Below are 24,813 nucleotides of genomic sequence, written 5' to 3'. Positions count from 1 at the left end.
AATGAGAGACGCTCATTACAATGACAAAGATCTCGTCTACGGCAGACTTAATTAATCATTGTGTTTACTGATTAACATCCGCCGTTCAGGCAACTTTGTTGGCGAATTTACATCCAGATGGAATAGTTAAATTATTCTGCTTCGACTTGTGGTGTGGAGTTTATGTCGGATGGATGGAATTGTGCCGATGAGCGGGCGACGGTTAAAAAGCCCTTTAATTTAACCAAAACATCGGTACGCTTGCTTCGAATTATGTAGATAATTGTGCGATGTTCAATGGGTTGCTTTATGTTCTGTTATGTATGTATCAGAGTTTGGATATTTTTTTAATGATCGACGGGACGAGTAAATAGCTCGCTTGGTGGGGAGCATCACAATCGCCCAAAAAAGTAGTGGTACTATTTTACATTAAAAAGCTCTGCGCACAATGATACATTAAATGTCAAACCTCGTTGTGCCTATTAATAATGCTTACTTCAATTTTAAATTTATCTTAGATCACGTTGCAGCAGCAATAGCTCTCTGTAGCGCTAAAGCTCGTAAAATCCTTCGAGCTGGCAGATGCTTAGGAGTTATGTGGGATTAAACTTTGTTCAAGGAACAACCACGCCCAGCCTGTTCAGGAACGAATGATAGCGACTATAAGTCATGCGTGACACTCGTTTAGTGTGAACCTTGCTTTAGGTATATCGTACATTTTTGTATACTAAAGTTATTAAGAAATATTCGATGCCCCAGATATGTCATCCAATTATTATATTTTTAAATTTACTTATACATACACACGTCTTATTGAATAACCATATTGAATGAATTTATATTCTCAAAGCTTTTATTTTTTTGTGTAAACAGTTTTTTTGTCGGGGCCTTGTAAAGTACTGTTTGAAAATCCTAATTAGCTGGAAACTGTAAACACACTTAATATTTTCAGCTCAATTTACTAACACAAGTATTATATTTACATCCATCATCGACCCATTTTTTTTAATTTGCGCTGTGGCGGGAGGGCCCTCTCCAGTGCGCGTAGTTACTGAAACGAGTGCGTTCATGATGGAATCTAGTGTTTTTCAATATCGGTAATTACTCAGCTATAAACGTGTAGAGAATATTTGTCCTACATCGGTATGGTTTGTATTTTTGAATGATATAACTAACACATCTGAATGTCGAATGAGAAGTTACTTCGCAATGGCGAAAGGTAACATTTTCGCAAAAGGAACGTGACACGACATATAGGTACTAATATGCACAAATGCGGTCTGCAAATCGTTTTGATGAAAATTAGATTTTACATAAATTTTACATAAAAAGAGTCTGGGAGGAATCGGGTTATATGGACCCTACGTCGATGGTACCTCGAAAGTTAAGGGTTATATTTATATACAAATAGTAAAGTATGGCATTGCATTACAGTCGTACTAATTCAAAGATAGTTTATTAAAAATGTCACAGCCATTTCTTATTACGAACACGCCAAATTTTGTTAAAACAAATCTTAATCAAACATGTAAATTGCACTCCCCCGTTATTTATGCAACATAAGCCAGTATCGCATTTTCGGATTGACGATACTCAACTGCGCTTTCGGTGCGCATTTCGGAGTTCAGAAACGTTTCAGAAATTTGACCGATTCGCTAAAATATACTCTACATCCAGACCAGAGTAGAAATTGCATTTCGATATTTCTCAAAGTCGATTGCCAGCGTCCACCGGAACGGGCCTTGATTTGTTCCTGTTTTCAGAGAAAATATTATGAGTCGGATAATACTCGGACTTCGTACTTTTATTGATCAGTTTCTTTAGCCCGAGATGTTTGAAATGCAATTTTTATATTATCTTGAGACATTGGTTGCCTAGAGCGTAACTTAATGGTGCATAAACGATGATGCAGTCATGTTAACAGAATTTAGTACTTATAACAGAAAATATTATAAGTACTACGAGCACTATAGTAAGCATTCATAAAAGTAGATATTCATGACTCGGATTTACTGTCAAATTCACACGAAGGATTTTTTTCATTATTGTACAATGAAGAAAAGTCAGTGAACCATGATTACACCACTTACGTCTCGCATCTGCCCCAACAGTCAGGAAACAAAGAGCTTGTATTTGTTGGTAATGTTAGTGCCAACTTATAAATCATTTCTCGCCTAATCTACCAGCCATACACACCACAAGCAATAAACTAATTCGCAAACTGCCAACTAATACGTTAATACATGCCGTTTAAAACAGAGCCCCCGTTTACGCGATATTATGATGGTTTTATCCGCATCGGTCGTACAATGATCGCACGAGGTCCCACGGGCGCACTGCCACGCCGAGTTGTGCCGAACGAAACTAAAGTGCATTTACGTGAAGCTGTTTAAACGTTAATTTCGAATTATTGCATGCGAATAGTACGGTTTGCGTTGAGAGACCGGCTTTGCCGTAACGTTAACGTTATTCTCTATTACGTTGTTTGTAATCTGTTTGCGTAATGGTCTTGTTGTTTGTTGTGTAGTTGTGGTAGGGACGGTTTTCGCGAAATACAAATTATTAGTTACATTGAAATTAGTATATGTTATCACAAATTTACTTCGGGCCAAACTAATTGATAATAATGTCTTCATAATAAACGTGGACTAAATTACGCTCTTATATTGATAACTATTATTTAATTATGTATTTAATAAATCAACTCTTGTTACGTCTTTACAATGAAATCGAAAAGAAATCAAGACAAAAGTACCTGCTTGTATAAAACCAAAAAACACAATCGAAACGATAAGACACATTCTAAACAAATTAGATTACGCGTCGTTTACAAACCCAACTAATAACAATCACAATGTAAACAATATTTTTCCATTCACAATGTAAAATGACGATCTGTCGCGTTGTATTTACACTGTATTTAACCGGTCTCTTGAGCGGATATTGAATTTTCATACCGTTCATTTGTTGCAAGTCGTATTTTTATTATTTATACGTGCATTGAGAATGGGCACGTTTGTACGGGAGGAAATGAATGCATCGACCGATTTAAACGCGTATCGGGTCGTTTAGTGCGATTTGAGCGCGTCTAAATGTATTTGTATGGACAGTGGTTGTTTGAGTTAAGATTTTTATGTCGAGGTAATAATTGATGCGTGGTTCGTTGTTTAACATTTCAGGCGAGAATGTTGAGCGATAACTTTTATTGATAGTAAGTGACAATTTGTGAGGAATAAACAGAATGTCTCGCTACCAACATTATCTAGCAATTTTATGCGCTGATATTTCCAAATTTGTTAACGGCTTCAGTTATCATCTGGTAAATTTATACAACTTCATTCATTCTTTAATAAAGTACAAATATTTTGATATTGCGTTATTGAATGAAGCCACATACTTGTTGCAATGGCATAATGACCCTGCATAAATAGTAGCTTTTCATCTTTTTGCCTTAACGATCGTTAAGACAAAGTGAAACTAACTAGCAATGGGGTTTTATAAGTATATACTCGTTACGTCCAGGGACCAGTAAAATTACTCTCCAATAAAGCCACGATTTTAGTTCTAATCGGTCATAAAACAGAGAATATCGCACTATCTAACCACCTGGCTCGCGGAGTAATTTTACGACGCATAGTTAACGAGATTTAAACTTTATATTCATTTGCTACGAACATTCAGATTTGTGGTGGAAATTTTGTGCGCGTTTTTGTTGGCTCTAATCCCGTTTCATTGCTTTATGATCCATGTGAAGTATGATGTGATAAATTCATTTACGAGCAGTATAAAACAATCGCAAAGTTGTACCATTCTCATGAAATTATTATTTTTTTATCATAACGTAGAGATATCAATCAAACAAAACAGTGCACAGTATTTAAAAAGTTCTCCAGGTATTACACGTTCAAATAAAAATGTCCAGCTCCGCGGTACACATTATACGTGTCTTGACCAAATTTAGCTCGGCCGTAGATGCTAATAAAGGAATTGCAACACGAACGCCGCATAATATCCTCGACTATAGAACCACAACGGTTATCAGTAAAACATTATAATTTAATTCGTACATTACACATTAATTTCGAGCACTGTTTCGCTTTTAATGTATATTAGTCCGATACTGCTGCGTATCGAGAAGTAATAAACTTTTATGTGTAGTGTTAAAATTTTATTGTACATTTTTAATAATGTTAATTAGCGATAGCGTGCCAGTTTCGAATGCGCGAATAAGAGGTGGATATTGTTTTTGTTTTAATATAAACAATGTACAGATTTTTATGTAATACGGAATCAATCTGTAGTCATAGCATGAGTGAATGTGTGATAATGACCACGAAAACTGACGTGTAGTAGCAGCCTTAGGGCGCCTTCAGATTTGGCACTAAGTGCCGCTCGTACATAGCGCGAAAAATTTAGGGGCGCCCTTATTATTGCGTTTCGTCAATTACTCTTCAATCTTGTGCCATTAACTTAAAGAGTTTGAAGTAATTGATACATTACACACGGACATATTTTGGTACAATGCATATGGAATAGCCGAAGAATATAATTTTCTGAAAAATAAAAATAATTACTCGCACATCTCATGTCTACAAAAGGGCATCTAAAATGCTAACTTCAAAAAAGGCTCATTTATGATGAATGATCAAACTCAATATCTACGCAGCCATTTAAATTTCAAAACATGTTCGAGCAGTCTCTGTTCGGTACACATTATGAACGGTTGAAAATCGATGATGGCCACGATAATAGATTCCAAAATTATTAGTGCTCTGTTTCGACGGGTGCACAGCATATGCAATAATTGATTCGATGCAGTTTTCTGTTTGTCCATCACCTGCCACGCCAGTCAACATTATTTTGTGTTTGAAATATTCTGTAGTTACTCTGTGTACTGTACTTTAGAATGATACTGGTAAATTTCCACAGAGATCAAGCATAAACTCGAAAAATATTTGGAGCATCGTAAAATATTTTATTAATATTTCCACTGTGACAAATTGTTGTTCGTGTATTTAGAGTGATTGGAATCGAGTTTTAAATTTAGCATGTATGTAGCAATTAAAAATATGAAAAATCACAGCGAAGCATATTTTTAAAATATACACAGTTGACAGTATAATTTAACTCACTGTTTTCCGAAACATAGTAAATGATATTAAGGTTATAGCTTAAAGTCCATTTTCATACATTTTGTTTCACCTTTAATCTGGGTAACTAAACAAGTATTGACAAGTAAAGAATTTAAATTCACGTCTAGTTAGTGATTAGTTCTCGCAGTTGAAAGAAAAACGTAAAAATAATTAATTCGGCGTTTAAAATTTAATACGACGAAATTTTAAATTAATTTAAATTCTTTACTTGTCAATACTTGTTTAGTTACCCAGATTAAAGGTGAAACAAAATGTATGAAAAATGGACCTTAAGCTATAACCTTAAACAAATTTAGGAAACAAAATTAAAATGACAACAATCAAATAAGTCAGACTCTTTCTTAGATGTTAAATTCATTCCTTCATAAATCATGTTGTTATTTGTTCTTTTTTCGTATTTTATTTTGTAGGTTTATTATATGTCGTTGACTGAGTACAGTCAACCATAAAAGTAGCTGAACAAATTCAACATTTTTAATCACATTTAAACTTTTGTGTGCGTTTTAACAATATCTTTTTTGCTATAACTGAGAAACATATTGCACAAAAATTTTATGATCACGAAAAAATATCATGACTTTAGTGATCCACACAGTTTTCTTTAGATCAAAACTAGTTCATGAGTTACAAAATTAAAATAATAACTTAGTTAAAGTACGCGTATGAATAGTTGTTAAAATTATGTAGTTCAATATTACGTCCTACGATCTGCTACATTTTTGTGTCGGAAATTCAGACTTTATTTATGACAATTTGTGTGCAAATTATAAATTTATCTTATACATTAAAAAGTTATTATAAGTCGTCCAGCGTGAAAATATGCGATTGAATCTCTTACGATGTATACCGATGTTTATGTCACCGTCCGTTCACGACAATATTTGTTTTCTTCCGGAACATAACATAAAATTATTATGGAGAACTTTTTACCGACTCACAAATAAATTATATTCACGTTATATAGAAAGCGTATTGCGGAAAAATAATCGCGGAGAATTCTCTCATGAAGACCTGACCCAGCCTCCGCGCGCAGTATCAATGTGGCACCCTCGACTCAACCTAGCGTAAATCTAAAACGAATCTACACTGAATTCTATGAACGCTTAGTGAAAAACTCCAGCATTGTTAAGCCCCGGTAATTGCACTGGAATTCATTCGGATTTTTTAATCTATTTTGTAATTATTTTTAATAGTTATTTAGTTTCTGTTGATTTCCATTTCGCGATTAAAATAAATAAATCTTTCCATTTTGTTTACTTCGCGCGCGCAATAATGCATTTGCGCAGTGTTTGTTTTTTCCACGGTTTCGCTGGAAAGCCAACCGTGTGTTTTTTTTCACTCATATAAATATAATTTAAATTATAATTAACACGGATTTAAATCTGGCCCGGCTATTGTTTTAACTTTAAAAATAACGCGAGTTTTATAAAATACTTGGACTTAAGTTATTCGAAATTTTAAAAAAGAAGCGTCGTTGTTCAACTGGAGAGTTGTTGAGCAAGTTTTTCTGTGTTTTAATTTGAATTGTTCCGTAAGTCAATTATGTGGGTGATGTTGCCTTTGTTATAAATCATATACTATATTTTCTATAGATTTAAACTGTGAATTAGTTCTTGATACTTATTTGTTGTGTTTATTTGAGGCCGTAATTCTACATTTTTATATATTCAGTTCATTTACTGATATTTAACGTGTTCAATTTTATTCAGTTGTATAAACTAAGTACCGCGTATCCCGTCGACAATAGTGCACGCGCACACAACTCCCGCTAAATGGATGTTGTACGTAAATCAATCGCTTATTCGGGTGGCGCGGCGTGATCACGCTCGGTCATCAAATCATCCCGCGCTGTGTACCGGCGCAAAAGTGCTGCGTCGCCTCTACATGTCGCGATTTACGCGCACGGCCGTGTGCGTGCGTATATTTGTTTTGAATCAAGTCGACATTTTGATTACCACTCGATTTGCACGCCAATTGTTACCTTCGTATTTGATAATTGCCAATTACCATGTCTGCGATTGTTGACTGTGTAAATGTTTTGTCCGAGTTTGACGATTGAGTTTCTACGGTAACGATTGTGTTCTGTTTAAATTGCATCAATTGATTGTATAAGCGACATTTTTTATTTATTTCGTTTATATGTGCCACGATAAAGAAACTTAACTTGGTGTTACACGAAGCCATACCCCCCCCCCCCCCCCACTGATCATTATAATTATGCCGGCTTGCGTAGATTCTCCTTAACGAGAACACCATATTACATATATTTGTGTAAGAAGTGTATGATGGATGTAATATGTCATTATTTTTATGTTATTCTCTCATCTTCGTCACGGACACTTGTCAATGTTTTCACGTTATGTCTGCCTCCATTGTGGAGATGTAATTGAACCGTATGATTGAGTCGCTTTTTTTGTGCCATGTTTGTTTTGTATTGATATTTTGGTATAGAATATATGACTACTAAAATGAGCTTTAAGACGACAAGACATCCAGTTTATTTATTATCATAATAATGGGAAAAGGTTCGTCTTTTGTTATTTATGTGTGAATTTTAAGTGGAGGTTTGGATCACTCATCTGCTATGTTAGCTTAATGCGCTTCAGTTAGTTTGTGATTAATTTTCGATTTGATTTATTCCGGAATTGAACCCAAGACCTATCAGTTCAAACTAAATATAAAAACCATTACAACAATAAAGTGATAACATTCGTAACTAAGTAAAATCGTAGTCAAAAGGTTATATGAAATATTTGTTTGATTCAATATTATGTAAAGTAATATCGAATTTAAATCCTGAGTAACGAGTTACATTTTAGTTATATTTTATTTGGTTTACTGAACGTTTTCAGTTTTTAAGTATGATTTATTAAATACACAGTCCATTTCGCTACCTATTTGAGTGAAACAAATATCTGCTTCTAAAAAAAAAATATGACGTGTAGTTCAAAACGTTTGGGATCAAAGAGAAGTGTAATACAACACAGTTATAAGAATAATTAGTTATATATTTCATATTTTTATGAAAAAGAGGCTTAAAATTTAATTTGTTTGAATGAAATAATTTATTTGAATCATAAAATGTTAAACTTTATTAAGATTCAGTCAAATTTTCACACTACCATCAGTTCGGAAACCTGTTTCCACGACAGAAGAATGGGCGAGTAAGTAGGTGTGCTCTTTATGAAATGACTTAAAAAGTAGACTGCCTCGGTGGCGTAGTTGTACTGCATGCGCGGTACAACAGCGCTCTGAGGTCCTGGGTTCGAATCCCGGGTAGGGCAAACTGATATTTGGGTTTTTCTGCTCAGTATAAGCCCGGAGTCTGGAATATGTGCCCGATATGGCGATAGGCTCGCACCTTATCACATCATGGGACGGAACACACTTGGCGAAAAGTAGGTGCCTTGGTTGCGCCTCTGCATACCCCTTCGGGGATAAATGCGTGAAGTTGTGTGTGTGTGTTAAAAAGTAGAATGCAGGTATAATATATGATAAAAAAAAAGTTTATAATTAAGTTTAGCGCAGTCCATTAATTTACTCGCAAAATAATAAAATTTCAATTCCCATACGAATGTACAACCCTCTCATGAATCATGAAATTATTTTATGGTATATATTTTATTCAATGTTCCATTAATTATTAGTACTTGAGATATTATTTGCAAACTAGGCAGACCAGTCCACACAAGCATCACCCTTTCACGAGTATGACTCATGTGCCAGCCATGGGCATATTGCTTTTTAATAAGAAAATATCAGATATAAAATATGCAAAAGTATTAAACAAGAAATAAATATAGCTGTGTTATATATACTTATCTAGATATTGTATAGAATATAGTCTAATATTGTATAGTCTAATAGATATTGTACGCGAAATGAAAGCTTTTTGATCCTAAAACTCATAACAGTATGGTACCGATTTTATTTTAGAATTCTGTTTAAATGAAGCATCGATACCTTCACATAAAATATATATGGAGCGTATTTCGTTTAAAGTTACAAATAGTGTAAATATGCATATTTTGCTGTTTTTTTTTTTAATATAAACCGAAGTATATCAACCATGGTTATAATCCACGCGGATTGTACTAAGCCTTGTAAAGTACTAAGCTTTGTACATTGTATGCGTATTGTATTGAGAAATACCTGAAGTAAATATCAAAATATAGGCCTTTAGCAACATAGCCGACAATTAAAATACCGAACTGATGAATATTAAAAGCGAAATATACCGAACAGACAACTCTATTTTTCAATATTACACGAACCGCTTCTAAACATTCAAGGACAAAGTCGGTCGCTATGAAAGCAACTACGCCTACTTGCCCTAATGTCCTTCATATCATATACACACATAGATAGACTTACGAAATTTGTTGCAACTCTATATTGTATTGCAGGAACAAAGATCTTTCGATTTCATGACGCCCAGATACAAAGGAAATATTTATAGATCAAACATTTATCTTGAATCGAATTAACTACCTGTCGTTTCTCATCCAATTCGGCTCTTTACGCCACGAACAATTCAATGTGATTACACACACAAGTAAAGTGACGTGATTACTCAAATGAATATTTAATCACAAACCCTTTATATAGTACATAATACGCAATGTCATAAACAGTTAACGCGCGCTAGAGTTAGTGTTTATATGCTTGACGCAAATGAGTGCCACTCTCTCCTAAACAACCATTAAACGGCCATCAAACTGAACTCTCTAAAATCATTAATGGGTTATTACTATAGACTGAATTGATGGTTGTCTGTAAGCTATGTTATGTAAGACGGGGTCGTCGATTTAACGTGATCGGTTTGAGGGTCGAATAGTGTTATTAATAGAAGGAAAAGCTTGATTAATAGGCAATACATAAGAGTTTTATTCAGCTAAAATTGTACCTAAGATTTCTAAATGAGAAGGTTCAATTTCTAATTTTAGGTGTCTACCTGGCGGTTTGCAAGTTGCGATTCAAACAAGGATACTATGACGTCACGGATAGAGATTTCTCCGTCATGATGTCACCGGTATTGCCGTTTCATGTAGACATAACTCTTCTAGCCTGGATTAGATTCCCGGAGACCGAAAATCCGGAAATATATGTTTTTATACTTGCAAGGCAAACCGATCCCACTGCACCTGATGGTAAGTGGAGTGGTGTCCAGTATAATGTCGACTGACGAGAGATGATTACCCCTCGGCAGTCGAAAAAATTATGCCGGCCTGTTGGAACCGGATATATAGGTACACAGGCCAATCCCTCAACGTGACATACTTACATGGGCCACTATGGCGGATTTTAACACCTCGTGTATGGTGATCACTATCCAGAGTAGACAGATATAAAAAAATAACCTACCACAAACAAAATATATAAAAATGTGTTGTAAATAATTATAAAAAAAATAGGTTTAGTTTATCATAATATTATTATTTTACCTCATGAGATATTGAGATAAATTCGCACGTCAGTATAAGTCACGATTTAGACACGTCGGTAAGGCGGCAGATTAAACAGTGTGGCATATTCGCAGCGCGTTGATAAGGCCACGTCATTCGCGTCGACGAGCTTATATAGAATGATGAGAAATGCTGTGTTATTTATATATTCGTATATTTAAGTAGGCTAGTACACTTACGCAAGCAAAGAGTCTAATCCCTATTTTATTACATTCTATAAACGAGGTTTGTAGGCCATATAGGTTAGAAACTACCAAATTTACTTTTTTATTTACATACGCGAAGTACTACGTGGGCTCAAAACACCCCCAAGTAGGATGAGGAGTAGGAAACTAATAAAGTTTGCATAAAATGAAATTAGAATTATATAAAAAAAATCGCATGGCATTACAATAAAAAGAAAACTTCACATGATTCTATTTCCACTAAAATCCTTGCAATTCGTAACGCTACGCTCTCATAAGTCATGAAGATTATCAAGTTATTAAGCAAACGTCACAAATCCCATTAAAAGTTAAAAATAGGAGTCGCCGGATGTAGACAGCGAGTTTGCAAATAAGATCGTTAGTGAGTTAATTAAGATTGAGACTTGATTAAACATTTCCTAGTGCTGACATGATAGATGATTATTGCACTTCGCGACCGACTTTACTGTGTCGTTTAAGTTGTGTAGTTTGCTGAACTCGACGCTTAGTAAAATGTGCGCAAGATTCTGTAAAAGTCACAAGTATTTCCAGCACAGAAAACTAATTAAATATAAATTATTTTACTTTACATATTTCTAAGGATTAAGTTATGCGTCTACGTAAGATTAGGAGAGTATTTGCTTTGTAAAATTATTTCGTAGTTATCATTAAACGTGTTTAATTAACCCGTGTTATAATTTGGGCTTTTATTTTTGTCAATTTTTATTGTGGTATTTTGACACTGATCAGCTATCTAGCTAGCTACGGTATGTTTGCTATCTAGCAAACATGCCGTAATGACAACGTCTCTCAAGAAACTGTAAAGCTTTTAAACTATTGTAATAATCAAAGATAAAGTACACCAGTACTCGGCACGTACTAAAATTTTGGTTTACGCTTCAAAATGGCCGCTCGAAGTATGTACAACGGCCCCAGTAACATCAAATTAATTTGACGGTCACTTTGAGTGGCTGACGTTTAAGCTTCCAACTTTGTCATAGTTAAATTTGACTGCAGTTAAATATTTAGTCCAGTAGAGTGAGCTTTAAATACTTGAAGTTTGAAATGTTTTGAAAGTAGGATGATTGAGTTCGCCATTTTCATAATTCGCGTCTAATATTGACATTGCGAGTGAAGTGGCCCGGTAACGTTATTTCGGTTTATCGATGTCGATAAACATATATTTACGAGGATGTAAAAGTAAAGTGTTTGATCATCGCTTACATGAGTGTATTATGAACAAAAATGTTGGTAGAATATGAAAGAGTTACTATCATTTTGTGATGATAGACACGTTTTAGGTAGAAATTTATGTTAGTATGTACTTTAGGAATTGTGTTACGTATGACATGACATGTTCATGATAAAATTATTTACTTAGCTTAATAAAATAACAGGTTAGTTCACATCACGTAGGGGAAGGATAGGTCGAAGCAGTACCATTGATGCACAGAATATACACGAGGCAAAGCGTTTGTTGTGTTTACTTCGACCGGTGATACTGTCGGAACCTCAAAGGCTCAGTCTCCTTGACATTGCTAAAATACATCCAACACTTTCAGGATTCATTTTGAGCTTTGTGTGTTAAGGATTAGGGTGTTTAACAATCATCAGATGTTGTACCCATTCCATTTCTGCTTTCTTCTGCTATAAAAACGTTGGACAATAATTTTTACAATGTGTTTGATCTTAAATATTATTTTAATATGCACATTTTAAACTATAAATTCTAGTTCTCATTTAATATGAGAAACTCATTCAATATTGGTCTTCAGTTCGAAGTTCTTGCTTTACGTGTAGATAAGTTATAATAACAGTTAGTTACATCGCCGAAACCAATTCTAGCTGGCTTCATGCAAATAGCTTTATTCGGAGCATCAACGGTCACACCTGGTCCGGTCTTATTGAAGTTATAAGTTGTGCAAACTGCTGCACGCTACGTTTGCCTCTATATCATTCCAAATTTAGTTTCGGCTTTGTCTGTCCTACTCTCATGAATTGAGTTCCTTGTATTTCCGTCTCGTTCTTTTCACGTAGTAGCGAATTCATCTTAAGTTATTGAAATTCGGGAATGCCCACTTTTAAGTTATATTATCTGCCCCTCTTTTCTTCGATCGTGTCGAGGACAAGTTTTGGAATCCATCTAGGTATAGTATTCTAGATATTTCGGTACGCTTGTAATGATTACCTTGTCAATGTATCGCCAGACTGTCTCCATTTAAATTGCTTTTAACGTCAACGTATTTTCATTGGTGCAAATCAATTGAGCTCAGGTTTCAATACGTGCGCATTCCAATTCCGTTTGGCGTGTTCAATGTTTTAAATTGGTATGATTTTAAATATTTCGTGCCGATTTAGAACATTCGTTCCGTTATGGTTACAGGTGCGAAGACAGTCGAGCGGAGCTGATGATTTTGGCGGCAAACAATAAAAAATGTGTTTGATTGGGAAAAATTGTAGTGTTTATTGTGAAGGGCGAACGTGTCAGTGCAGTGTGCCCCTCGGAGTGTGCAGTTGAGAGGAACGAAACAGTGACATATAACAATGGAATATGGATGAGATGCATTCGCATTGACTTCGAGACTGTGCTTTATAAAATGATATAGCGCAGTGAAACATACGCGTGCACACTAAACTATTAAACAAATTCCAAATGCATAGAACATTATAAATAAATCGTTTTACCTAAATATTATAGAAATTTAAAATTTTAAACTAACAAAAAGTTTTCGTCGTTGTCTACGTGTTTTTATTAGGGATAATAATATATTTCGAATTTTTTAATCATCGAAGCGGTTGTCGTATTTTTGTGATAAAAGAATCCAATTATTAAATTATAATAGTTACGAATAAAACAAATCTTTTAAGTGGCAAAACTCGGTTGTGATGTGTATAGTTTGTAAGCAGTATCGTAAGTAGAGGCTAAGTAGCTGTTGGGTGTTGGATGCGCGCACGCCGCGCCGATGTTGTCCGTAGAGGGGTGTTCTGACGTAGTGTTTGGCACAGGCGCGGCCCGGCGCCGGTAAAATGCGAGAGCGACGTCGCGCGCTACATCGCACCGTCGCTCTGCTGTTTGCCTGCCTCCTCTTCCTCAACTGTCAAGTCGACGCTGCTGGTGAGTACATGTTGCTGTTTTACGTATGCAGGCTCTCGTTTCTGCCACCATCAGTATGCTGTAAAGCAATTAACGACTGACTAACAGGCGATGGAAATAAAATTTAAAGCATATTTGTGCTGGCTGGTACTGTATTTTTAGCAGTCGGATAAATGTATCAAAAATCGTAGTAAACGGGAGCCTCACACGTTGCATGATATTCTAAGTGAACTAAGACATAGTTTAATAACATGATGTAAAAACGGAACTGACGAATTAACGACATTAAAATAATAACAGTAGCAAGGTAAGGTCACGCTGTAATTACTTAAAGTCGAATTGTATTTCGTGGAAAAGGCACAAATGTCGCGAGGCCATTACTCCTATTCTGATTTCTACGGACGTTTTTACGACAAACCGTCGAGTTTTAATTACGCATAAAGATAAACTTTCAATTCAATAATTGAAGATGGTTAAAAAGAAAAGTGTACAAGTGATTATTTCGAAATTTTAATTACGTGTTATTTGAAAATTATTAATAATTCGTACTATCCGATCGTCACCCATCAATAACTACTCACAATTTGAAATAAAATAGGCGTAATTATGTGTTTCACGATTGGCAATATAACAATTAAAAAATCTCTAGACGTGAAATACCAGTAAGTATGGAAAAACAGAAACATTTACTTGCCCAATCCTTTATTATTGATTTACAAGGAATTTTGCCTGTAAATTATTTAATTATTATTTATACACGATAATTGTATCTAATAGATATAATTCTAATTTAGATTGAATCCGTAAGTGTGTCGTCCAGCCATAACCTGCTTAGATAAAGTTATCAAGTTCTTTATTGTTCACTTACAAGCAATCATAATAAAAGATGTAATTACCAGTTGGCACAATGGACGGTCTGATGTTTCTAGGGCGATATAAGGAAATTTCTATACATACAATAAATGTATAATCGCATAGTTCAATACTTATATCACATAATACCTTTCATTTAAAATGTTGAATAATAATAATTGAATCGTTTATAAATAAACATTTGCTAATAATCAAATATACATTTTTATTTTCATAATCAGGTGTAAAGATGTGTTACAAATTGAGTCCAAACTTTTTGTGTAAATAATATAAACGAAAACCAAACACGACCGCATTGATTCCGCGCGAGTTGATGAATGTTTACAATTTACTGTGTGCCAAATGTATCCCTTTCAATGAATATTGGATATGTCGTGCCCGCGGATCTTCAATGGAATCGAAATGGGCGGTAGAGTCTCGGCAGCCTATGAATATGAAAGGAAAGTTGATTGTTTTTATCAATACGTCTGCGTCCGACTATCGTTGACCCTCTTAAAGGTTTTTTTGTTGGTCTTCAAATATTCTTTGTATATCTGTCGTAGAGTGGTTTTAAGATCTTTCTAAAATTTTGCACCGAAAATAATTTTTGCATTTCGCATTTTTTTTTTATTGATATCAAAATCGAGACAAGCTTGCCGTTCGCCTGATGGTAAGCGATACGACCGCCCATAAACAGAAGAAACACCATCAAACCTTGAATTATAAGGTATTGTTTGGTATTTCATTGCGCTTGCCATCTTGAGACATGAGATATTAAGTCTTGTTACGTCCAGTAGTTACACTGGCTATAATGTCCTTCAAACCGGAACACAACAGTAACTACACACTGTTGCTTCGTGGCAGAAATAGACATTGCGGTAGTATCTACCCAGGCGGACTCTCACATATGAAATACCACCAGTAGAACTTGTAATATAAGTAGGTACATGTTATTTTACCCAAATCCAAACTCTCGTTACTCCATCAAAAGTTCCATACGAACGTGTATATTCATTCGTGCATAAATATACGCGCTCGTGTCATATTTACTTATTCAAAAACAACCACTCCGCGGCACTACAATGTTTGAGGCAATTTTCACCGCAAGGGGCGCCGGTGTGAGGGCCCTTATTGTGCCAGTCAAACTTGCGTCCGCCGCTTATGAATACCGCACTCTCACGTTCATTCATTAGCATATTAGGAGCCCGGCTTGGCATTAACATAAAAGTGAAACCAGAAATCGCATCCAGCAGGCCGGCCAACCCTTCCCGAATAATTATGTGCCGTTGCTTTATTAAAATGAGACGTAAAACGGTCACATGTCCCCAAACGGAACGAGCATAACATGAACTGTGCTATTCAGGCCATGTGCTCGTCTGCGACGCGATGTTTTCAGTTTGTTTGTGTCACGCGAGATGTATTTTAAACTTTGTCCCCGCTAGGATTCTGTTGATGTTTATGTGTCGTTGTTTTATGTAAGACATGCAATATGTGCTCGTGCTGTCGGAATATAAAACAAAGAGGTTAGCCTGTAAAAGAAGTGCTGTAAAATCACTATGGGCTACATCGTATAATTTTAAATAAAAAAAAAACTTTATTTAACATTGTCATTGGTATTTCAGAAAGTAACGAAAAGTGTGTAGATAATATTCTCAAAATGTTAAAAGCTATATTTCACATTTTTTATCAAAAAATAAAAATCTGATTGTTTAGAACAATAAGTTAAATTTAATAATCATTTCTTATTACCTACACTAATAGGATTGTCTCACGTATAATGAAGCATAACAGAGAAAAGTCATTATAAATATTTATTGACTTGAAAATATAGAATCTTCTGTATAAAAACGTTGACTTCCAGATGAGATTCAATGAATTGCGAAAGTGTACAGGCAGAAACTAGGTCAACAACGGACCTGTCGATTCTAAGATGGATTCTAATATAACTGATTGAGTGCGTTTAATATATTTTAACTATTATATTGTCGTTGGAAAGAGAATATTTTTATCATATTTCATTGAAGCGAATATGACAGAATCAATGGTGCGAAATAAAAAAGCTTTTAACTAAATCCATCTGTAGTGATGGCACAGAATAGTAAATATTCATTGAAGTGTATTAAATGCTTTACATATAGGAAACAATGACAGTCTTTAAGCTATATCATAATATAAAAATAGAAAGGTTATTGAGAATGAAAACTGTAACAAACATTTTCTGCGTAACATAAAAGATGATAATATATGTTGGATGTATAATAATATATTAGAAGTACATTTGATTCCTTGATCGGGTAAAACAATTTCGAAAAATTTTCTAAGATTGCCCCTTGCCGATCTTCAAAAAACTTGAGTACAAGTCTGTAGACCTCAAAATGTATTAATATAATACAAGAAAGAAAACAAGAAATTCAGCTAAAACACAAGACTTGTTGGTATAAAGTCAGCGTATAAACATGTACACGTACTTTTCTCTATAAATGAAATGAAATCGTTTATTGAAAAACAGACTAACAGAGACTTAATTCTACTTAAAATAAATTTATATAAAAGTATGAGATCCTTAAAACTAGAAGAAATTTCCAGGGGTACCCCAACTAGGCAAAGCCTGTATTTTGGACTACCAGCGACAGACTTAACTAAACTGAGACTTAGGATGAAAGGAAAAATAAAGGCAACAGAAAACAAAACAAAATTAATGGTAACCTAAAACAATATACGAACTTGTTTGTCACTTTTTATTATATAAGACAGTACCAAAATGCCGAATGTAGGAATCAAACATTTTCAGATCACACAAAATATATACCTTCGATCGACCCCGCAGTATCTTACGGCCAGCTCTTCACCCACGCCAGGGAATATGAAAATTTTATGAGTAGAGGGTAAACAGGGCTTTATAAAGCGAGACAATTGCGTGTCCCGCGCAGATGCAAGTATTGCTAATAGAATTCAAGTGTTTAACGCGGTTCAACGGCGCCGATCGCTGATCGCTGCATAATGTTTAATCGTGCGTTAACTTAGACGCCATATGAAACGTTTAATAACTAACGGCTTTTTTATTGCGGCTTTTATTTTGACTGCTCAGTTGTGAAATCGGCTTTGGCGGCTACTGGCGTAATAGGGCGATTGATTTTGAATTTAATATTAACAGAGGCTGGGCTAGTGTAATGTTAGATGATAATAGCCGCTTTTATGTTTGTTTATTCTTCAAACAAAATTTCAAATAGGTTATGAAATAATTTGGATTGTTGAGTGCTAACTAACAGATGGTAAAAAAATCTTTACAACGGACAATTACAAAGTTGCCAATGTAACGCTGACGATGCATGTTATTATTTTTTTTTAAATTTATGTTCTGTGCCATATAGAACATGTTTATTACGCTCAAACTTAATATCTGACGCCAAACGCCGTACTAAAACTGTAATACCGTCCACATTAATTTATACAACGGTCGGTATCGTAAGGATTTCGCCGGGCTTTTCGGGCTGTATAGAGATATTAGATACACTTATTGTTGTTTTACTTCTTAAATTGTTATAATGTCGACATTACTGACACTCGGCGCGCTCTATTTGCATAACTGGGCGGGTTGGGAGGCGTCGGCGCCGTCCGCGGCGAGCGGCGCGGCTGCGACGTCGATAAAACCACCCACGTCGAACTTATGAACGCAATTAATGAACCCCAATGATACAGGCTGGCCGGAATTGCGTTTTCTTTAACCCTTCAGTCGTCCTTGTTTGAAAATAAAAAGTTTTTGTAAGTTAATTGAGTGTGTTTTGGTATATTTTTGTGATTTAGATGTCGGATTTTAAGAAGTGGAAAATGCAAAGATATTTTGGTGGATGTTGCGGCATATATTATGTCGATCAAACCATTCGGTGATTGAGTTTACGGTCAAAGCGTTAAGCCTTTTACCCAATTCATCATCATCAGCAGCCTTTTACCCAATTCATCATCATCAGCCGCACGATGTCCACTGCTGAACATGGGCCTCCCACAAAGATTTACAGATCGACCTATTGGAAGCGGCTGTATTTGGCCAATTAAAATTAACCTAATCAGCCTGCATAAAATATAATAAAAATAAATAAATGCAATTAAGATCTTGATACATCACACCTCATAAAATCAGATGTTTGTTGCGTTTTTGTTTGTTTGTCTACTTTTGAAAAATAATTTGTATAATAATGTGTACTTCGTAATTGGCGTACTGTATCATTTTTAATTTTTATTATGTTTCAATTGCCCTTTGTGAAGGACCTTATAAATAAATAAATAACAGACTAGACTATCAATCATTTTACGCCCAATATTGATAAAAACGATAATTCAATCGACGTGATTGAGCTCCTTGCTTCGTTACTAAACGTACCTATACCTAAAGATGTATAAAGGTCACACGCGTTATAACCGATTTGACATCTTACCTCATGTAATTTGAACAATATTAGTTTTCGATTAAGATATTGACAGTCATCGTAAAAAAACGAGAGCCGGTTTACGTCCGGACATGTTGGAATAAGTAAAAAAGATTTCTTATTAGATGTCTTTACGGCAGCCAGAAAATATATTACATACGTGACTATCTGTCGATCTCGATTGCGTCTGGCGGATCGATTCGATGAAAAAATCGGGTAAGGCCGAACGGTTTGGGGTACGACGGTCCCGCACTAGCAAGTTAAGGCTCGATGTTTAATGACCGCAACTAGTACACTAATTTAAATTATGCCCTTGTAATGCTTAATAGCCTATTTACATTGAAATAAGTGGTTCCATCACGTTATCTGAACGAATTCTCAAGAAGACTGAAATTCATAATGTGATAATATGTTTTCTAACGTTATAATCATGCATATTAATTATTAATGTAATAAGTGATATTAATGGTAACAAAACAAAAAAGTATAATAGCAAAACTTTCATTAATCCAAACATGTAACAATGTGGCAAAATTTTTAAAAAATCCTCATTCATTCGAAATAACACTTGTATTCTACATTTAAAAACGCAACTCGTGTACTTTCCTTTCATTATCGTGCATTGTACCTCGTTCCACAGATAAAAAATAAAAAAAGAATACGAAAAAAATCCAAACATAAAAGAGGTCCACACCGATTTGACTTACGGAATCCGAAAAAAATCGTCGACGCCAGGCAGCCGGCTTGATTTGCATTTTAATATGCACAGAGGGGACAACTCTGAAACGAACCTGTCATATTGTGCAAAGTGATCATGCAAGTAGACGTGTGCTGAAATTGATTCGTTGTTCGGAAGAATTGGGATTTTTTTTACGAAGCGTTCAAATTCTAAACAGCATAAGGCATTTATTTGTTGGTGATGTAAATATATAGATATGTACGTGTCAATATTGAACGTAGTTTTTTTTTTGCTTTTGGAAAGCTCGGATTATGTAAACTATAAATGTGTGAAAAATACTTAAAATCCGTTGAATATGTCACTTATTGGTTTGATCGACTGACATAGCTTTCATAATTAGCAAATGCGTTTATCAAACGATAAATCTATATATATAAAAATGAATTGCTGTTCGTTAGTCTCGCTAAAACTCGAGAACGGCTGAACGGATTTATCTTATCTTGGTCTTGAATTATTCGTGGAGGTCTAGGGAAGATTTAAAAGGTGAGAAAAATTCGAATAATTGCCGGGAAAATCCTCAAAACAGCATTTTTCTATTTCCCATACAAACGTTTTCTAAATAAAATGGAGAGTCAATTTGTAATTTATTACCGCTGCATAAAGTTCAAATTCGCGTGCGCGTTGGAGGATCTAATATCGCGTTCTGAAACTCAACAAAAGTGAAAGTGAATCGCGAACGCGACAAAATTGCATAGTCTCAAAATACATAGTACATAAATAGTGGTCGGCTTCGAGAAACTCAATTTTAGCTAACTTCAGTTGTTAATATAATATATAACTCAAAGGTGACTGACAGTGATATATCAAGGAACAGCCCAAACCATTGGACGGATCGGGCTAAGACTTTACATGCATAAAGCTACTATGACGTAGGCATCCCCTAAGAAAGGATTTTGATAAATTCTACCCTTAAGGGGATAAAATAGGGGATGAAAGTTTGTATAAATGTTCTTAGATTTTCGACTGATTGAACTGAAATTATAGATTGGGGATAAAATTAGTTTGAACCTATAAGTACCGGGAAAATATGTAGCAAGACTTTTATCAAACAGTGGAATTTTATCCTGGAAAACACCTTCACGCGGGCGAAGCCGCGAGCAAAAGCTAGTACGATAATAATAATAGATAGATAAACATCAATCTATTAAATTAATGACATATCGAATTTGTGCTCGATATGGCGATAGGCTCGCCCCCTATCACATCATGGGACGGAGCACACTTGGCAAAAATTGGGTGCCTTGGTTGCGCCTAAATGCATACCCATTCGGGGATAAATGCGTAATATAAGTGTAATTTATTCTATCTTTCTTGACTTCGAAACATTAAGAAAAGTATTTCCAGTGATACATTTCCATTCTATGATTTACTTCGTCTACATTTGTAATACTTTATTGTGTCGAATCTGCATTCCTTTTAAGACCCTTTCCGATACTCCCAAAGGCCTCTCGAACTGAACAGAAAACTATAGACCCTTTACGGATGGCCAACTTCACTCTTGAAGACATGACGTTATATTGGCTCGAGGGAATTCCCCGCGGCGACTTTTAATTTCTGGATCACTGGAGCTCCCTTACGTGGAATAAATTATTTATTTATCTTTTAGTAGAATTTCAAAAATTATTATATCTTTTATTTTTATGTATGTATATTCTTCTTTTATATCCTTAATATGTACAATAGAGTTTTGAAAAAAAATGTCTTGGTGGCGTAGTTGTACTGCGTGCGCGATACGACACTGCTCTGAGATACCCTGTTCGAATCCCGGATCGGGCAAAATGACTTGTGGTTTTTTGCTCAGTATCAGCGCGGAGTCTGGTATTTGTGCACGGTGTGGCGATAGACTCATCCCCTATCTCAATAAATTCAGTGAATTATATAAGATTCTGTGCCATTATCGAACAAGTTGCTGGAAGATGATTTAGAAAAATACAAACATACAAAGTGAACCCTCCTTTTTTGGCAGTTGATTAAAAAATGAAACTTTATGGTACTCTCACCGAAATGTCCAATATTTGAATAGGCCGCGAATGTATATCGGCCAGTTACAGTAAATGCATCGCGCTGCAGCCGCATTGTGCAGTAAACACCGGCGCACGGAGTGTGACGTGCTCTCAAACGCTGAAACAATCGATGCTCCATGAGAGTTGACGTATCGAGGCCGCGCAGGAGAGAGCTCTCTTCAACACCTTTTATTTATGTTTAATGTTGATATCAACGGGAGCAACGTGCGTTCTTCGGATTAATGTAGCGTGGTGTTGGTTTGGTGATGGCAAGGTCTTAGTGGAATTTTTATCTGTGATATACTATAATTTGGTCTCATTTCCATCTGCGTCGAACTCTTTTCTCGAAACCAAATCTCCACTGCCCACATTTCTTGACATAAATGCCAATAATATTATTATATTCTAGATTTCATTCAGCATAAATATCTATTTTGTATTTTGACCCTGCCACAAACAGCAATTCGATCTAATTTATATTCTTTGTGGAAGTGAAACTAGCACAGTTTTACGCCATAAAACCGATAACGAAATATCTGTCCATCCATATTTCACTTTAATTGCTTGCCTAAAATGTGTTTGTCATAAAACAATTTGCCCGCAGTATCCATCCCATGCATCGTCGTAACTAAAATTCTAAATTGCTCACCTGCACCAAAACACTGGTGCACATTAACATGGCCGGCCCGTATTTATAAACTCCGTGCTTGATTACATGCCCTATTACAGGGTAGCCTTGTTTTATACCCGGCTGAGAACCTCTATTCTGAATTCCTCTCTCATTAAACACTCCGGGTTCATCCATTTGGACGGTTGGGAACAAATCACAGGGAGCCCGGGCCGCAAACGACGCCGCCACGTGTCTCCCAGCACCCGAGGATATAATCTAAATGCTAATATATCTGCGTCAGTGCAACCACGGTACGGGGCGGTATTTTGACGCGGCATTTACTCCGCATCGGCTGAAGTTTCACTCGTTCATATTGACTTGTGCGGGCTATATGATTTACTGTATAATCCTTTTGCGGTGTTATGAATCACATCGACGGTGTTGTGGTAATCCTTAATTGTCTCGAAGTTCTTAGTGTGGTATTTTAATGAGATGGGATGTGAGATTGTGATTTGAATGTAAGTTAACTTAGCTAAAGGAGAACGAACGGTCTAGTTGCACCTCTGCCTACCCTTTCAGGGATAAAAAGGCATGAATGTTAAATAGGCGCGTGAGTATAAATCATCAGATAAGCTGCTTAAATCACTATTACCATCAATAATACCGGTACATTTGCAATTGCATTAAGCAGGAGATTATTAAGAAATCGGAACACGGCACATAGAATAAAAAAATTACAACAGTACCAGCCACGTTGACAGAAGGCGCAGATTCCCACATAACCTCCCAATAGTATACTCGTGTGACATCAAAGACGTTCGCATACGTGACCCGTAACATTTAATATCACGTTTCGCATGTACTTGTTACCGTTAAACATTAATAAAAATTACAGCATCATCTTTTATTAGTCCACACAGAAGACTAATTCGTGCTATAAAATATATAAAGGGCCTCGAGACTGTAACGCCGGCGGCTATACATTTCCCGTCTTATGAATATGAATGAGCCATAACTACAGTTCTAACAGATAACAGATATTGTTATTTTGTGTACGACTGTTGCTATCGATTTGTCAGTTATTTACTGGCGTTTAGACGCTTGTACTTGAAGACGATTGTTGTACTTGAAAGAGGATTGATGTGGAGTATTATCTGCAGGTATTTAAAGAGAAGAAAGTTTGCGATACCTTAATAGGTACACCAAGTATGAAGGTCATGAATTAATGATACTATATTCATGATGCAAAATGATCAATGGCTAATGCTTCCATTGTAAACACAACTATAAATCCGTCTAAGCATTCGCGGGTGAATGGCCAATTTTGCAGGAAATGTATTGGTGATTGGCTAAGGGCGAAAATGACTACCAGAATTCATTACCAAAGTACAAGTTTGATTTGAAAATAGCAAAAAAAAACATCCGTTTACAAATTGGAATCGAACCAATATACCGTACCGCGAAAATACTCTAGCGCACTTACGTAAACGGGAGTTTTTCGTGGAGTTCTCAAACGTTAATGTTGTTTTCATCATATCCGCCGGCCGTTGAATTGAATTTCCATTGTAATGGAATTTTTGCCGACGATATTGATTTCGTCGATATAATGCCTTGGTGAGCGGGGGCATCACATGATGTGAAATTTATTTAAACAAACCTATGCGTACATGTTTGATGGATTATTATGGAACATGAGGAACGTTTAGGAGTGTGGTATAGTGTATCTAATAGCAGACCGAGGTGACACAACTGTTGCAATCTGTAGTGACAGTTTTGTGTGTTTTTTTGGAAAAACTTGATCAAAATAAACCCAAAAATACCATTTATTTATTTATTTCGAATAAGATACACCAACAGCACTACATATTACATCAATCAATATTATAAAAACAATATTGTTATTGTTTTAAATTATTGTTTTAACAATATATTATTATAATAAGGTACAGCATCTGATATGTGCTACTAATAGGTGAACACAGTATTTACCACTAACAACATATTGAACTAAAATCTAAAACATAATAATAGGAAGTACCATTACTTACAGAACTTTGTTAATATATTTATACTCGAGCAGCGTTCGTAATATCGTGAAAAATCTATTGGAGTTCATCTTGTAAGTCAGACATAATACTGGCTGACAAGAAGCACTTAATTATTATATCGAACTCCAGTGCTTGCTTATTATATCCTAACACATGGAATGATATTTTTCTTAAGAAATACTTATATAAAAATAAACCAAAACCTTATTAGATAAGTACAGCTGCGCACAACAGACACTTTTTTTTCCAATTCAGAAAAGA

The 24,813-nt window shown here is 35.4% G+C and overlaps 1 protein-coding gene across 9 annotated transcripts in view; it reads left to right on the top strand.

The window, feature by feature from the left end:
• The window catches only part of LOC115446720 (tyrosine-protein phosphatase Lar), a 401,337-nt gene that overhangs the window by 179,420 nt on the left and 197,104 nt on the right, over positions 1-24,813 (top strand). For all 9 annotated transcript variants that reach the window (XR_005112401.1, XR_005112397.1, XR_005112400.1 and 6 more), the window contains exon 3: positions 13,789-13,897. Coding sequence is in view for 4 of the 9 variants with exons in the window: in XM_037438902.1 (XP_037294799.1) it covers positions 13,789-13,897 (109 nt within the window). In the remaining 5 variants the exon portion in view is untranslated. The remainder of the gene's footprint in view (positions 1-13,788; positions 13,898-24,813) is intronic.

Source organism: Manduca sexta, chromosome 15 (assembly GCF_014839805.1).
Source record: "Manduca sexta isolate Smith_Timp_Sample1 chromosome 15, JHU_Msex_v1.0, whole genome shotgun sequence".
In the NCBI taxonomy this organism is placed as follows: Eukaryota; Metazoa; Arthropoda; class Insecta; order Lepidoptera; family Sphingidae; genus Manduca; species Manduca sexta.
Note: the sequence above shows the minus strand (reverse complement) of the source record. Positions and strands in the feature narration are given on the sequence as shown.